The sequence below is a fragment of the Callithrix jacchus genome, chromosome 5 (assembly GCF_049354715.1).
Source record: "Callithrix jacchus isolate 240 chromosome 5, calJac240_pri, whole genome shotgun sequence".
Taxonomy (NCBI): domain Eukaryota; kingdom Metazoa; phylum Chordata; class Mammalia; order Primates; family Cebidae; genus Callithrix; species Callithrix jacchus.
The window spans coordinates 90585462-90602698 of NC_133506.1; the positions used below are offsets into that span (position 1 = coordinate 90585462).

General features: G+C 44.0%; 1 protein-coding gene across 1 annotated transcript in view; it reads right to left on the minus strand.

Moving 5' to 3' along the window:
- The window catches only part of PITPNC1 (phosphatidylinositol transfer protein cytoplasmic 1), a 311718-nt gene that overhangs the window by 19083 nt on the left and 275398 nt on the right, over nt 1–17237 (minus strand). The window contains exons 7-8 of the mRNA XM_002748676.7: nt 7582–7737; nt 2441–2504 (exon numbers count right to left, since the gene is read on the minus strand). Coding sequence (XP_002748722.1) covers nt 2441–2504; nt 7582–7737 — 220 coding nt within the window. The remainder of the gene's footprint in view (nt 1–2440; nt 2505–7581; nt 7738–17237) is intronic.

Consider the following 17237-nt stretch of genomic DNA (forward strand, 5'->3'; position numbering starts at 1 on the left):
AGACGAGGTCTTGCTATGTTGCCCATGCTGGTCTCGAATTCCTGGGCTCAAGTGATTCTTCATCCTTAGGCCTCCCAAAGTGCTGGGGTTACAGGCTACCATGCCTGGAATAATTTTTTTTCAATTTTTATTAAAAGTCCCTAAGTCTTTTCCTTGCCCTAGGCTCAGCTGAGATGGAAAAGTCAGGCCCCATCCCCTTCCTGGCCTTTCATTTACTAGATACCCACCCATACTGGGTTTTCTTCCTATATCTTTCCTCTAATCAAAGCCTCTTTTATCTTCTTGATCAGAGCCTGGCTATTCTTTTAGCTGAAAAGTGTTCAGTCTTCTTTGGCATTCTGGCAACAGAGAGTGCCCTGTCTGTTGGTTTTCAGAGTAGCAGATTTGTGGCCCTTCAGGTGCCTCTCCTTTTGCTAAACTTCTAATCTGTTTGCATATATGATTTTTTTTTTTTTCCAGAGGGAGTTTTGCTCTTGTTGCCCAAGTTGAAGTGCAATGGTGCGATCTCGGCTCACTGCAACCTCTGCCTCCTGGGTTTAAGCGATTCCCCTGTCTCAGCCTCCTGAGTAGCTGCGATTACAGGCGTGTGCCACCACACCAGCTAATTTTTAAAATATTTTTAGTAGAGGTAGAGTTTCACTGTGTTGGCCAAGTTGGTTTCAAACTCCTGACCTCAGGTGATTTCACCCAACTTGGCCTCCCAAAGTGCTGGGATTACAGGAGTGAGCCATGGTGCCCGGCCGCACCTATAAATCTTTAAATATCCTTTTGATATTCCCTTGGTGTTGGTAGCAAGGAAACCGTGAGCTCTGAGGAGCACAAGTTGGGAGAGACTAGAAGTTCTTATCCTTTTTTGGGGTCGGTGCTTCCTCTGAGAATAGAAGAAAAGCACCCCAGAAAAAAACAACCAGAAAGATTTATTTAAGGCTCAGAAGAAGTAATCACAGGAGACTCTCCTGCCTGCCTCACAAAAGACAACTAGAAATAGGTCTCTGGGAGACTTCATGACAATGTGGCAAGCCAGTGCCTTTGCGGCATAAGCACAGCATTCTGTGGGTGTGTGATAAGAGAGTGTAAATGATCTGCATTTGGACAAACCCAGGAAGGTGCATTTGCTCTTCAGAGGTGCAGAGCTGGGAAAACTGCAAAAGGAAACAAAAAAAAAAAAAAAGAAAAGAAAAGAAAAGCCCGTAGTTTATAGAACCACGCCTTTTAAATGTGGCTCAGAAATAGCTAACAATATTAATAATAATCACTGTCTTGACCCTTCCATCCAACGTGTCCTTTTACTTTGGTACCCTCTGCTAAGGAAAGGGAGGTAGTTGGTGGAACAATCACAGAAAAGGACCAAAATGCAATCTAGGTTATACTCAGAACAAATTTAATGTGACTTAGGAAAAGGCCAAGGAGGAGGGCATTTCATTAGACAATCGACCTGAAAATCAGATCTAACCTAAGTCACCAGTGGGGCATGTTCCTTTCTATTTATAGCCAAGGACGGTAGCTATCTGATGACTGATTCTGGGAGTGCAGAAAATTTATGTGGACAAGACAAGACTGCTGAGGACCTGGGAAGAATGGTCCATACATCATGGATGAAGCTAACCTTGTTTTCATTTGCTGGAAATGTGTAGAACTCATTTAACTCTTCCCAGATCATGAACAAAAAAGCCAGAACAGGCCGGGTGTGGTGGCTCACGCCTGTAATCCCAGCACTTTGGGAGGCTGAGGTTGGAGGATCACCTGAGGTTGGGAGTTTAAGACCAGCCTGACCAACATGGAGAGACCCCTGTCTCTACTAAAAATACAAAATTAGCCAGGTGTGGTGGCCATGCATGTAATCCTAGCTACTTGGGAGGCTGAGGCAGGAGAATCACCTGGACCTAGGAGGTGGAGGTTGCAGGGAGCCAAAATTGCACCATTGCTCTCTAGCCTGGGCAACAAGAGTGAAACTCGATCTCAAAAAAAAAGCCAGAACAATAGTTTCAATTAGGATGAACGGGGCACCTATGCCTCTGTCTGCCCTTGAATTCTTGCAGAACCTGTATATATTTGGTGAGGGATGGTTTCAAGTGTTCTCTGAATCAAAGGACTGCTTTTACTTGACAGGATGCTTCAGAGAGCTTTGATCTTGAAGTTAGGGATAAATTAGGATGGGTTTGAAACCCATCTAACAGAGAATGATGGAGCCATGCGTATCAACTATGTAAGCATCAAACATCCTGAGCTTCCTACTTAGTCAATAATTCTGTGGTTATTTTAGACCAAGCTTCTATAATTACATCTTCATTATGCCTGGCAGACAGTGCTATTTCCAACACAGGAAGCAGTGGCCTTGCCTTTGTTGTTGTCCTTCTAGGTAGCTGTTGAAGCCAAATGGACAGAAAGCCCAAGTCAACATGAAATTGTTCTACAAGTTACTTTGGAGAAATGGACTTACCATACCACTCATCAACCCATGCAAAAGCCTGTCTATGTCCAATCAGCAGAATGTCTCGGACCACCTAAAAAGTAAAAGAAGGAGATTGAAATAATAGAATCTTTGATGAAAACTACCTGGAAGACAGGGTTGTTACCAATTCTGGGAATCTTGGCGCTTGCAGAGTTTCTCAATCCCTCTGTGCATAGGTGACGACAATTATAGGCTGCCTGTAGGTCCTATAGTGCTTGCACACCTCCAGCCCTTTCCAGGCTGTACATACACTTGCAGTATATTCATCTCCTTGTCTTTTTTGAGAGTAGGGCTGGGTGTGTGTACAAACTAATGACAAATACTTGGCAGTCACACAGCAGTTGTACAAATAAATCTCTAAGTTAATTACCTTGAAGTTTTTCTCTCCATTTATCTTTAACTAAAACAGCATCTATTTTTCATCTGTAGGAGGGTGTGTCTCACTGGTGCCAGGAGGTCACACATGTTGGAAATCTACAACACTTTTCTAGGCAGCAAGTCCCTTCTAAGTAAAGAGAACTTAACACTCCCTCTTCTCTGATGACATATCCTAAATATTCTTTTTTTTTTTTTTTTTTTTGAGACAGAGTCTTGCTCTGTCCCCCAGGCTGAAGGACAGTGGTGCAATCTCAACTCATTGCAACCTCCGCCTCTTAGGTTTAAGCGATTCTTGTGCCTCAGCCTCCCGAGTAGCTGGGACCACAGGTGTGCACCACCACGCCCGGTTAATTTTTGTATTTTTAGAACAGACAAGGTTTTGCCATGTTGTCCAGGCTGGTCTTGAACTCCTGGCCTCAAGCAATTCACCTGCCTCAGCCTCCTGAAGTGCTGAGATTATAGATGTGAGCCACCTCACCCAGCCTGATTCAATTTTTTAGTTGTACATTTGAAAATAACATAGAGTATAATTGGATTGTAACACAAAGGATAAATGCTGGAGGGGATGATAACCCATTCCTCACAGTGTGCTTATTTCACATGGCATGCCTTATGAAAATATCTCATGCATCCCCTAAATACATACAGCTACTATGTACCCACAAACATTAGTTTAAAAATAAATATCGATTCAGTTTTTAAACAAAAATAAATGAAGGTTTTTAAACAAGAAAGTTTTTAAACAAAAATAAATGAAATAAATGAAATACAAGATAAGTAAATATCCTTTTAGGTTTGACTTTCATGTAATAGAAGGCGGGGGGAAAGGCAGTTTATTTTAATGATCATTGAAAAAATAAAAAAATAGACCTGAACTAGCATAGAACATAATGGAATGATAAGCTTGACTGGAGACAAAAGAAATGAAATTGTTTCTTATGGTAACATATAATGGCAATAGAAGGTTAAAGAAAATAACATATAGCATTTGTGTGTGTGTTACTGCTCATGTGTGTTAGTTCATAGTATTAATTTCCATCCTGTGTAAATATGTCTTTTCACATTTCTTGGATACTCACAGTCTCCCTCCAACATTCCCTTCGTCCTCCCAAACAAATCCAGTGATTGTCAAAAACCTCCGTGGAAGGTTCAAGCATGTTTCAATAAATGGAGGATTTTAATTCGGTGAATTTGCAGAAACAAGGAAAGCATTTATAATGAAGTGTTTATTACTCCAGGCCCCTGGATATCTAGTGAGGCTTTTATGACTTGGAAGTAGGAAACACATAATGAATACAAGAAACAACATGCAGCCATACACACTTGAGTGCTGAGTGTGTCAAATTCATGGAAATCAAAAGAACAGCATTGAGGCATCAGTAAATGTACCCTATTACACGAAGCACAACACAGCTGTTGACTGGAAACAAGAATTCAATAACATGCTAATGGCTCGCGTTCGAACATTTTTTCCCCCTTAACTGTGAATAGATTCTTTAAAAAACAAAGGTGTTCAGAGAAAGGCATCCCTGGCACCTTCAACCCATGCAAATGCTAGCCTCAGATACTTATTAGCGACTCACGTGCCAGAGCAGGTGTGTTTCTGGAGTGTCGATAACATTTCATGATATTTGGAAAGGGCAAGGCATCAATCTCACAGGTATTTTCAAGAAATAGATTCTTAAAACTAGCCTGAATCATCTGTGAGAAAAGAAACACAGTGGGCCCTGGGGCAATCTAAATATACCCTTTTAAATTTTAATTATTATTATTTTTTGGAGATGGAGTCTTGCTCTGTCACCCAGGCTGAAGTGCGGTGGCATGACCTTGGCTCACTGCAACCTCTGCCTCCTGGGTTCAAGTGATTCTCTTGCTTCAGCCTCCCGAATAGCTGGGACTATAGGTGCCCCCCACCATGCCTGACTAATTTTTGTATTTTTAGTAGAGATGGGGTTTCACCATGTTGGCCAGGCTGGTCTCGATCTCCTGACCTCAAGTGATCTGCCTGCCTCAGCTTTCCAAAGTGCTGTGATTACAGGTATGAACCGTACCCAGCCTTATTTTTCTTTTGTATTATTCTCTTTTTAACAGACACCTCTGGCTTGATAAATATGCTTTGTGAGTGGAAATAAAGCATACTATGAGGCCGGGCACGGTGGCTCATGCTTGTAATACCAGCACTTTGAGAGGCCAAGGTGGGTGGATCACCTGAGGTCAGGAGTTCGAGTCCAGTCTGGCTAACATGGTGAAACCCCATCTCTACTAATAATACAAAAATTAGCCAGGTGTGGTGGTACACACCTGTGCCTTGGCTACTCAGGAGGTTGAGGCACAAAAACTGCTTGAACCTGGGAGGCAGAGGTTACAATGAGCCGAGATCGAATCACGGCACTCCAGCCTTGGCGACAGATTGAGAGTCTGACTGAAAAAAACCAAACCAAAACAAAAAAAGCTCTATGATAGTGGCCCTAGTAAGAGGAGGTCTTTTTACCCTAAAAAGCCACACACAAAAAGGGATGCTGTGGGAAACCAAGGAAGATACTGCGTTAGATAGACACAGAGCTGAGGCTGGAAAACATTTACTTTGGGAGCTGCAACTGACTTCCTGGGCAATAATCAGGACACAGAAGGAAAACGGGAGATCCTGCAGCTCGATTTCTACATATCACATTTCATTCTGGCTCCTGGCTGTCCGAATAGGTTCTGGAGCACAGGAGAGGAGCGGCATACTTCTCCGTTGAAGAAGACACCCAGGCTCCCAAGTTTGTGCCAGAGTCCACCATTGCTGTGAGCCTGAGTTATGAGGGTTCAAGAGACCGGCAATTTAGTTCTTGGATCTAAATTCCAGAATTAAACTTTTTATTTTCAGTTGGCCCCCAATCTCAATACACAATTCCCTCTAAGTAATGACAAGCTCAGTGCATTAAGGTTAAATTCCAGTGACTCCAAAATAATTTTGGAAAGCTACTCTTTATTAGTTTTAGAGTGGAAAAATAAACAGATAACTAGCCTATCTGGAATGTAGAGACAATTTGGGTAGTATTTATTCTTTTTTTTTTTTTGAGACAGAGTTTCGCTCTTGTTACCCAGGCTGGAGTGCAATGGCGTGATCTCAGCTCACTGCAACCTCCGCCTCCTGGGTTCAAGCAATTCTCCTGCCTCAGCCTCCTGGGTAGCTAGGACTACAGGCACGCACCACCATGTCCAGCTAATTTTTTGTATTTTTAGTAGAGATGGGGTTTCACCTCGTTGACCAGGATGGTCTCAATCTCTTGACCTAGTGATCCACCCGCCTCGGCCTCTCAAGTGCTGGGATTACAGGTGTGAGCCACCGCGCCCGGCCCATATTTATTCTTTTGAAAATGAGAACAGCTACAAAGGGCAATGCTCAACACTGCGGTTCCCATTTTTTTCTCCCATGAGGGACAGAGTCATGTTAGAAACCCTGAGAAAATATAAATCATCACCAAGTAGGTTTCTGCTACAAAATTAGCATGTTTAGCCATAGTGGGTATACAATTGAAATCTACATCCTGAGGCTGTTAACAATTCTTTGGTAACCTTATTAATATTATTATTATTAATTGAGACAGAATCTTGCTCCGTCACCAGGTGCCAAGCTGGAGTACAGTGGCGCAATCTTGGCTCACTGCAACCTCTGTTTCCCAGGTTCAAACAATTCTCCTGCCTCAGCCGCCCAAGTAGCTGGGACTACAGGTGCACGCCACCATGCCCAGCTAATTTTTGTATGTTAGTTAGAGATGGGGTTTCACCATGTTGGCCGGGATGGTCTCGATCTCTTGACCTCATGATCTGCCTACCTTGGCCTCACAAAGTGCTGAGATTACAGGCGCGTATTATTATTATTTTTGAGATGGAGTCTTGCTCTGTCACCCAGGCTGGAGTGCAGTAGCACAATCTTGGCTCACTACAACCTTCGCCTCCCAGGTTCAAGCAATTCTCCTGTGTTAGCCTCCTGAGTAGATGGGATTACAGGCACAGGCCATCATGCCTGGTTAATTTTTTTGTACTTTTAATAGAGACAGGGTTTCACCATGTTGGCCAGGCTGGCCTCGAACTCCTGACCTCAAGTGATCCACCCACCTCCACCTTCCAGAGGGCTGGGATTATAGGCTTGAGCCACTGAGCCTGGCGACTTTGGTAACAGAGTTATTAAAGGAGCAGAAATGCTGAGGTATACTGTCCAGTGGGACTATTGGGATTTCTTGTTCTGTCTCTTGGGCATCTTCTGCTTTAGGTGCCTACATTTGCAGATCTTTTGAGTGGCAATTAACTTTAGGGGATATGTTCACAGGTAAGCCTTTTTTATTTTTTGAGACAGAATTTCTCTCATCGCCCAGGCTGGAGTGAAATGGAGTGATCTCGGCTCACTGCAACCTCTGCCTCCCAGGTTCAAGCAATTCTCCTGCCTCAGCCTCCCGAGTAGCTGGGTTACAGGCACCCACCACCATGCCCAGCTAATGTTTTATGTTTTTAGTAGAGATGGGGTTTCGCCACATTTGCCAGGCTGGTCTTGAACTCTTGGCCTCAAGTTATCCACCTGCCTTGGCCTCCCGAAGTGCTGGGATTACAGGCATGAGCCACTGCGACTGGCTCAAACGGTGTTTTTGAGATGCAGTGACCGGATGTTGGAGTAGTACTTGTGTATCTCGTGTGTATCATGCACTCCAACTTGGCAATATAGACAGTTACCTTGTCCATAGCCCAGGAACTGCTGTTGGACCTCTTACCTTGTGTACAAATTGTTCCACTCTGGTCTGAAGCCCCCAGACCTCAAACTTCACAGTCACCAGCTTGTAGGAGCACATGATGGGTTGATGACTGTCTCTCCAGCCTTCCCTCAACTGTCCCCGTCCTGTCTTCTCTGACTTGAAGTGCTTAGGATCCTAGAGAAAAAAAAAATAAAACAAATTGACATAAAGTTTGACCATTGATAGTAAATGTCAGGAATAAGTATTAAATACAAAGAGACAGGAAGTAGATTAGTAGTTGACAAGGGTTGAGGAAAGGAAGGGATATAGAGTGATTATGGATGGATATAACATTTCCTCTTGGAGTGATGAAATGTTCTGGTATTAGACAGTGGTGATACTTGCGGAACCTTGTACACATACTAAAAACCACTGATTTGCACATTTATTTAAAAGGGCGAATTATACTGTGTCTCAATTTTTTCTTTTCTTTCTTTGTAGAGATGGGTCTGAGTATGTTGACCAGGCTGGTCTCCAACTTCTCACCTCAAGTGATCCTCCCACCTTGGCCTCCCAGAGTACTGGGATTACAAGTGTGAACCACCATGTCTGGCCTCACAACACCTTTAAATACAGTAGGCAAAAACTGGAAACAATCCAAATGTTCATCACCAAGAAACCAGATAGATACATCATCGTCTAGGTGCCCCATGGAATACTACACAGCAATGAAAAAGAACAAATGGCAGATGCCTGCAAAAACACATACAACTCTCACTGATGCTATGTTAAGTAGAAGCAGCCAAGCAATAGAACACACATTGTATGATTCAAATCGATGTTCAAATACAAGCAAAACTTTAGCATCTGGTGATAAAATACAAGCAGTAATCTCTTTGGGGAGCGGGGGTTTGGTGCAAAGGGACATGAAGAAACCTTCTGGGATGCTTATATGTTGATCTGGATGTAACGTGCACACATTCACTGAGTTTTGCATTTAAGATTTGTGTTATGCTTCCATTACAAGAATAAAAAAGACAGGGAAAAGGGTTTGTTGTTGTTGTTTTCGAGACTGAGCCTCGCTCTGTCACCCAGGCTGGAGTGCAGTGGCTTGATCTCAGCTCACCCCAACCTCTGCCTCCTGGGTTCAAGTGATTCTCCTGCCTCAGCCTCCTGAGTAGCTGGGATTATAGACACCTGTCACCATGCCCAGCTAATTTTTGTATTTTTAGTAGAGACAGGGTTTTGCCATGTTGGCCAAGCTGGTCTCGAACTCCCAAATGAAAGTGATCCACCCACCTTGGCCTCCCAAAGTGCTGGGATTACAAGAGTGAGCCACTGTGCCCAGCAAGAGCTTAAAAAAAATGTTTGCTGGGCGCGGTGGCTCATGTCTGTAATCTCAGCACTTTGGGAGGCTGAGGCAGGTGGATCATGAGGTCAAGAGATTGAAACCATCCTGGCCAACATGGTGAAACCCCATCTCTACTAAAAAAATACAAAAAATTAGCCAGGTGTGGTGGCACCTGCTTGTCATCCCAGCTACTAGGGATGCTGAGGCGGAAGAATCACTTGAACTGGGAGGCGGAGGTTGCAGTGAGCCAAGATTGCGCCATTGCACTCCAGCCTGGTGACAGAGCAAGACTCCACCTCGGAAAAAAAAAAAGTTTAATGATCTAATATTTGTCTAATGATTGCCATGAGCCAATCAGCTGCCGATTATTTCATTAGATTGTTTTTTCCAAGATACCTTAGAAAGAACATGTAACTATATAAAAGCCAGTAATTATGCTTAAACATGTATGCATGAGCTAATTTTCATTACTTTTTTTTTTTTTTGGAGACAGGATCTTGCTCTGTCACTCAGGCTGGAGTGCAGTGGCATGATCATGGCTCACTGCAACCTTGACCTCCTAGGCTCAAGTAATCCTCCAACCTCAGCTTCCCAAGTAGCTGTGACTACAGGTGCACACTGCCATGCCTGGCTAATTTTTGGATTTTTTAAAGATGGGGTCTTGCCGTGTTGCCCATGCTAGTCTCAAATCCTCTAAGCTTAAGCAATCTGCCTGCCTTAGCCTCCCAGACGTGAGTCACTGGGTGCAGCCAATTTTCATTATTATAAAGATGTGCAGCCACGTTAGGACCTGCTGTCCAGTTGTGGGTCTGGGGCTGGTCCTGGTCCTGTTCATAGGGATGCAGGACCCCAGGAAGGGAAAGAACCTCACGACACAAAGCTGAGTCTACAGGGTAAAGCAGAAAATGAGCGTCTCCCCTCCCAGGAGAAACTTGGCAGTCGGGGGTCCTGCATAAAGAAGTAGATAGGACGAGACACAAAACCAAATTGGCTGGGACAGCCCTGGCCCTTTTAATGTGGATCAGACTGTGTCTCAGGGGTGGGCTTGGCAGGTAAAAGCAGCTACTTACAAATAAAGACAGGCTTATTCTCTCAGGTCTGGCTGTGGCTCCACGGAGGCCATCTGGCACTGGACTCTGAAGAGGGCTTTCAGGCTGCCCTTGACTTCCCTTACACATCTGCCTCCTCCATTAGGACCTTTATGCTATGGTGACCACTTCCTAACTGTAGCTCCCCTAAAAAACAGTGCACTCCATTGGCCAGACGCAGTGGCTCACGCCTGTAATTCCAACACTTTGAGCTCCATGAGGTCAGGAGCTCAAGACCAGCATGGCCAAGATGGTGAAACCCTGTCTCTACTAAAAATACAAAAAATTAGTTGGGTGTGGTGGTGCGCGCCTGCAGTCCCAGCTACTCCAGGAGGCTGAGGCATAAGAATTGCTTGAACTCTGGTGGTGGAGGTTGAAGTGAGCTGAGATTGTGCCACTGCACTCCATCCTGGGCAACGGAGCAAGACTGTCTCCAAAAAAACCAAAAAACAAAAAAGATTTATGGTATAGATTGTGGTGATGGTTTCACAGGTGTATACTTATGTTCAAAATAATCAAGCTCTATGCATTAAAAAGCTATGTACAGCTTTTTGTATGTTTAAAAAATAATATTGAATTTAGGGGAAAAATGAGAGGTTACATACATCTCCAAAGATGGCTAACATCAATTCCTTACCCCACTGTGCTGACATGCTGCTCCTCTCACCAAGGGGCAGAGTCTGTTTCCCCGCCTCTTGAATCTAGACTGGTCTGTGATTTGTTTTAACTAACAGAATGTACCAAAAGAGACATTATGTCAGTTTAGCCTTTCAAGAGAAGCTGGAAGCCAGAAACTGGAACCCTCCACAATGTAAGAAGTCTAAGCTGATTACCTTAGAGCACCATGCTGTGAGGAAGCCCAAGCTAGCCATGTGGTGAGACCATGTGGCAAGATGCTCAACCAGGTCTTAGATGCTCCAGCCATCTCAGGTGAGACCATGTGAGTGAAAGGGCCATCTTAGATATTTCAGTCCAAGCTCACACCATAAAGAGCAGATGTGGCCAGCTAAGCCCAGTCAAGAGTCCAGAATTTCGAGAAACAATGCACTGTTGTTGTTTTGAGCCACTAAATTTTGGGGCTGTTACTCAGCAAGAGGTAACAAAGCAGATGTGTCACGCATATTATAAACCAGGTGCATTAATTGGATTACCAAAGATGAAGAGAATTAATGCTGCTTTGTTCTTTCCCAGAGCACACCAGAAGTTCATACAATCAGCCACAAGCCTGAAAGCTGAAAACAAGGGAATTTATACCTGCCAAGAAGGTCTAGTGAATTAAAATACAGGAGGTGAAGTTAAACAGGGACATCTGATTTCTTTCCCCATCTGTCTTTTGACTTCCTCCCAACAGAGGCAAATGATGAATATTATTATTATTTATTTCCTTTTTGCAAGCACTGTCATGGGAATGATAAGTATTATTAACTGCACGTAAACGACTATCTTGAGGCGTATAAGACATGGCTTCCACCTGCTGTTGGCCAGAATATAGACAGGCAAACACTCGAGAACCTAAGTGGAAGTCTTCCTGCTTGGGTAAGCAACTGAGTAAGTAAAGGATAGGACAGAGCCAGCAAGTAGAGGAAAGCAGGAGGCCAAGCTCCTGGTAACCCAGAGATGTAGGGGACAAAAAAACCCCAGCAAACAAAGCAAGGTGGGTAGGCACCAGAGGCAGGGAAATAAATAAAAACCAGTGATGCAGGAGTTTTTCTGCTGCTTAGCTCAGCTAGTTCTGAGTTCTTGTCTCACAACCAGGAAGAATTAGGTATGACGACACCAGAGAATGAGTGGAGTATAATTTATTAAAGGAAAAGCAAGCTCTCAGCAAAGAGAGGACATGCGGGTAGTTCCCAAGCCCAAAGCAGAGAAAGTCCCCTAGTACAGATGACGCTGGGACTTTTATGGGCTCACAATAGGGAGTGTGTGCTGATTGGTTTGTGAGTATGCAAAAAAGGTTAAAGTAAAGATACCACTCAAAAGTGGGCATGACAGTGTAGAAAACCAATTTGGAAAGAGCAGGCATATGTAACATACGTGAAGGGTGGGGATCAGAGGAAAGACCAGTTCTCAATCTGGTCTGAGGATTTAACCTATAGCTTGGTTTTCAGGCTTTAAACTGTCTTTGGCTTGGAAGAGGGGTTTCACTGGGGTCCCACCTCTATCTGCCTAGGCATTTGGCTTCCCTCCTGTCCCTGTTACCAGGGCCATGGCTTGAGCTGCTTTCATGCCCCTCAGGTCCTGAACAGTGGGTCTGACTGAGCAAGAGGAACCTGGACCAGTTGACCGTGCCTGACCCTGCCTTCCCTCCCTGATTCATGGACTCCCTTTGGCTTGTTTCTTCAGTCAATGACAGCTGAGTTTGAGATGGTATCTATTCCAGCATCTTCATGTACGTTTCAGGCTCATACTTTTCAAGAATAAAACAAGACTTTGCAGTATTAAAAATGGAACACCAGTGGATTGCATTTTCAAAGCTGTTGAGAATTGTGGGGCCTGACAGCTCACGTCAGTTCAGACTAAGACTGGAAAAGTATTGCTTGCACAGCAAAAATGATCTAGATGCTTAAATCAATGTGTGGTTCCTGACTGCATGACAAAAGTATAGAACTATATTGGGGTATTGTGAAATAAAGTTTTGGGAAAAAAAATAGATAGAAATGAGAAGTATGCTGTATTTTCACGATTAAGAATTTTTTTTTTTTTTTTGAGATGGAGTTTTGCTCTTGTTACCCAGGCTGGAGTGCAATGGTGCGATCTTGGCTCACCGCAACCTCCGCCTCCTGGGTTCAGGTAATTCTCCTGCCTCAGCCTCCTTAGTAGCTGGGATTACAGGCAGGTGCCACCAGGCCCAGTTAATTTTTTGTATTCTTTTAAGTAGAGATGGGGTTTCACCATATTGACCAGGATGGTCTTGATCTCTTGACCTCGTGATCCACCCGCCTCGGCCTCCCAAAGTGCTGGGATTACAGGCGTGAGCCACTGCGCCCGGCCAAGAATAGAATTTTTAAGCTGAAAGTGATAATTTGGTTTCATGCCCTCGGTTTTATAGATAGGGACACCAAGGCCTGAGAAAAATTAAATACTTTGCCCCCAAATCACAGGCACTTGGTAATAGGACTGGGACTAGAATCCCAGCCTACCTTACTTCTAGCTCGATGTTCTTTCCACTACATTTACTTTGAATATTAAACAGGAAAAGGGTGTTTTTGTTATAGCCCAGTGCCAAATAAGCCATTAACAATTGGGCTTTTTATGGCAACATTGTATCGTTATTTTGCAGTCTGGTGTCATATCTACAGCTGTTGATTTCATCTAGTCAATCTCAAACATGGCCTATAATTAAGGATTCACTTTCAAAGAGCTGGAGGGAGGCAAGGGAAAGGACTCCTTTAATCAAAACTCAAGATTAGAAATGAACATCCAGGTAAGTGCTTTTGAATGAAAATGAGCCACAAAAAAATGGGGGGTGGGGTGGGAGGGGAAAGAAATCAAATCATGCCATCTTAGAAATAGGCTGGTCCCTGCAAGCTTTTCTTTCAACATTCTACCCCCTCCTCACTGTCCTCCTTACCACCTCCCAAGACTCATTCTTTATAAAGTCATTTTCTTTCTCATTTTCTCACTTGGGTTTACAAACATTCAGTATCTAAATTGCCCCCTTCACATATCAGTTGACCTTTCTTACAACATTTCATATATATATTCTATATATATATATTTCTATATCTATCCATCTATATATATATTTCTATATCTATATATATTTCTATATCTATCCATCTATATATATATTTCTATATCTATCTATATATATTTCTATATCTATCCATCTATATATATATTTCTGTATCTATATATATCTATATATATATAAACAGAATTATTTTAATTTTAATCATTTCCAGGTTTTCTTATTTTAAAAGGAGGTTTGTAAACTTCAACCTTCATCCCTGATGTTAAAAGTCCCCTGGGCCTTTCCACATGCACTGTGGAAGGTTTACAAGGTTGCACAGGCAGGTTTCAAGGTTTGGCCAATTATAAAACGTCCTAAGGCTGGACTTCAGTGTGACCGAGATGACATGTCTCGAAACCCCTGTTGGGTCCCAACTCAGTGCAATCAGAAAACACAGGGAAAGATCTCTTGTGGGTTAAACGGTGACCCTCCCCAAAGATATGTCCAAGTCTTCACCCCTAGTATGTATCTATCTATGAATGTGATCTTATTTGGGAAAGGTCTTTGCAGATGTAATTAAGTTAAGGAGCTTGAGATGAGATCATCCTGGATTAAGTGGGAGGGTCCTAAATCCAATGACAAGTGTCCTTACAAGAGACAGAAGAAGAGAAGACACAGAAGAAGAGGTTATGTGAGGACAGTGGCAGAGATGGGAGTTAAGTAGCCACAAACCAAGGAACTTCTGGAGCCACTGGAAGCTGGAAGACGGAAAGGAGGATGGTCCCCTAGAGCCTCGCCTTGATTTCAGACTTCTGGTCTCCAGAACTGTTACTGAAACTTCTGGGGACGAGCCACAGACAGAGCAAGGTTAGACCCTATGCTCAGATCTAACTGGTCCTGAGTGGGGTCTGAACAGGGGGTGATCTGAATATACAGCCAAGATCCAGCCACTGCTATGAAGTACACATGTTATCTCCATGTTCTTGATGAGGAACCCGAAGCTCAGAAATGATCAGCAACTCAGCCACGGTCCTCCCAGACCCGGGCTCCTATGAACCTCTGGTCTGAATGTTTGTTTCCCCTCCCCCAATTCACATGTTGAAACTTTTATTTTTTTTGCAACAGGGTCTTGCTCTGTCTCCCAGGCTGGAGTGCAGTGGTGCCATCATAGCCCACTGTGGCCTTGAGCTCGTGGCTCAAGCAATTATCATACCTAGCTGGGATTCCAGGTAGGTGGCAATTATCATACCTAGCTGGGATTCCAGGCATGCACCACCATGTCTAGCTAATTAAAAAAATTTTTAAATGTTTTGTGGAGATGAGGTCTCACTATGTTGCCCAGGTTGGTCACAAATTTCTGGCCTCAAGCAAAGCTCCTGCCTTGGCCTCCCAAATACTGTGCTTAGGTGTGGGCCACTGAACCCAACCCATAGGTTGAAACTTAATCACCAATGTGATGGTATTGGGGGAGGGGATCTTTGGGAGGGAATTAGTGCTCTTATAAAAGAAACTCTGGATAGCTCCTTTACCCTTTCTGCTATGTGAGGACACAGTGAGGGGGCAACATCTATGAACCAAGAAACGAGCCGTCTCCAGACACTGAATCTGTCAACACTTTGATCTTAGATTTGCCCCACCCTGGAATTGTAAAAAATCAATGTTTGTTGTTTACAAGCCACCAAGTCTAAGGTATTCTGTTATTGTAGCCCAAATGGACTAAGACTTCACCCCTACACCATGCGGACAGGCCATCCTGTCTGAAACTCTGGTACAATTTACTAGAGGAGAGCTTCTGTCTCCCCATCTGTAGAATGGTGTAAAAACTCCCTTGTGGGATGGTTGCAATACTTAAATTGGATAATGTAGGCAAAGTCCCCAGCCCAGCCTGACGCACAGGAGACATCCCAAAGTGAGAAGCGCATGATGCAAGAATGCCCTGGGAGATGCTGTAGCACACTGTCTTCAAATCTTATTAAGCTCCTCCAAAGAAACGCAGTAGGACTATCCCAGGGGCTGGAGGATTACTATGAGTTTATTGTTATCCTGTAGTCAACTGTACAGAAAAATGGTGATCGTCTCAAATAAAAAATATGACTGCCCAACAGCACACAGGTTTCCTGGTGTGAGTGAAACCTGGGTGGGCGTTTCCATTTTCTGGAAGCTGTCACGTGCCAGTGTCCATAAGTATAGTGGCTGGAGGAATTCCAAGAGAAGGGTTCTTGTTTGTGGGATGTTATGACTGGGTTCTGGGTCCAGGAAAAGCAATAGTCTTCAGTGCTCAGAACCAATTTCTTTCCTTCTTTCTCTTATGTTTCAGAGGCAGGAACACTCTGTTCCAAGTGGACAAAAGCATAGAGCAGAGCAGATTGTCCCTGCCATGCGCCTCCCTTAGGCGATTTCACCTGGGGGCCTCTGGAACCACCTGGTCCCAGCCAAGCAGGGCGCTCTCCTGGACCAGTGCATATACTGGGCAGCCACCTCCCAATGGCAGGATGGGTCAGCTTCAAAGCCCGGCAGGCTTCAAGCATCTTAAAGGTGACTTACAAGCATTCCTTGTGAAGCGCTGAGAGGTACACAGAGGCATATACTCTAATTTCCTTCCAGGAATCTTCCAAGCCAGGGCTCTCTTCCCCCTTGGTTCAAGTTCAAGTTCAAGAAATCTACATTAATTCAGGGCTAAACTTTACCTGGTGGAAATGGTCATTCATTGGAGGGGAATGAGAATGAGATCTGCAACACTCTGGAGTCTTCAGGAAAAGTTCCAGAATGCAGAGAAAGAAATCTGACATGTGATCTGTGCCGTTCATCCATCCCTGTTTAGGGCAGAGGGTTAGTTCCCCTACTGTATTCATTTCCTACTGTCTACTGTATCAGTATCACAGAAAAAAAAAAACACCAAAAACATAGACTGGTGGCTTAAACATGAGAAATGTATTGTCTCACAGTTCCGGAGGCTAGAAGCCCCAAACTGAGGTATCATCCGGCTGGCTCCTTAGGAGGGCTGTGAGGAGGAATCTGTTTCATGCCTCTCCCCAGGGAATTCCTTGTTTTATAGAAGCATCACTCCGGAGTGGAGACATCACATTCTCACTGTGTCTTCATATCATCTTCCCTCTGTGCTTGTCTGTTTCTGTGTCCAATGTGTCCAAATCTGCCCCAAGTTTTTTTTTTTTTTTTAAGACAAAGTCTTGCTGTGTCGCCCAGGCTGGAGTGCAGTGGCATGATCTTAGCTGACTGCAATCTCTACCCCCCGGGTTCAAGCAATGCTCCTGCCTCAGCCTCCCAAGTAGCGAGAAACATCACGCCTGACTAATTTTTGTATTTTTAGTAGAGACGGAATTTCACCATGTTGCCCAGGCTGTTCTCGAACTCCTGACCTCAAGAGAGTCCACCTGCTTTGACCTCCCAAAGTGCTGGAGTCACAGGCATGAGCCACTGCACCGGCTCCAAATTTCCCCTTTTTATAAGGATACCCATCATCCTGGATTAGAGCTCCCCTAATGATCCCACTTTAATTTGATTAGCTTTGTAAGGACTCTATCCCAAATAAGTCCACACTCTGGAGGTTAGGATGTCAACACAG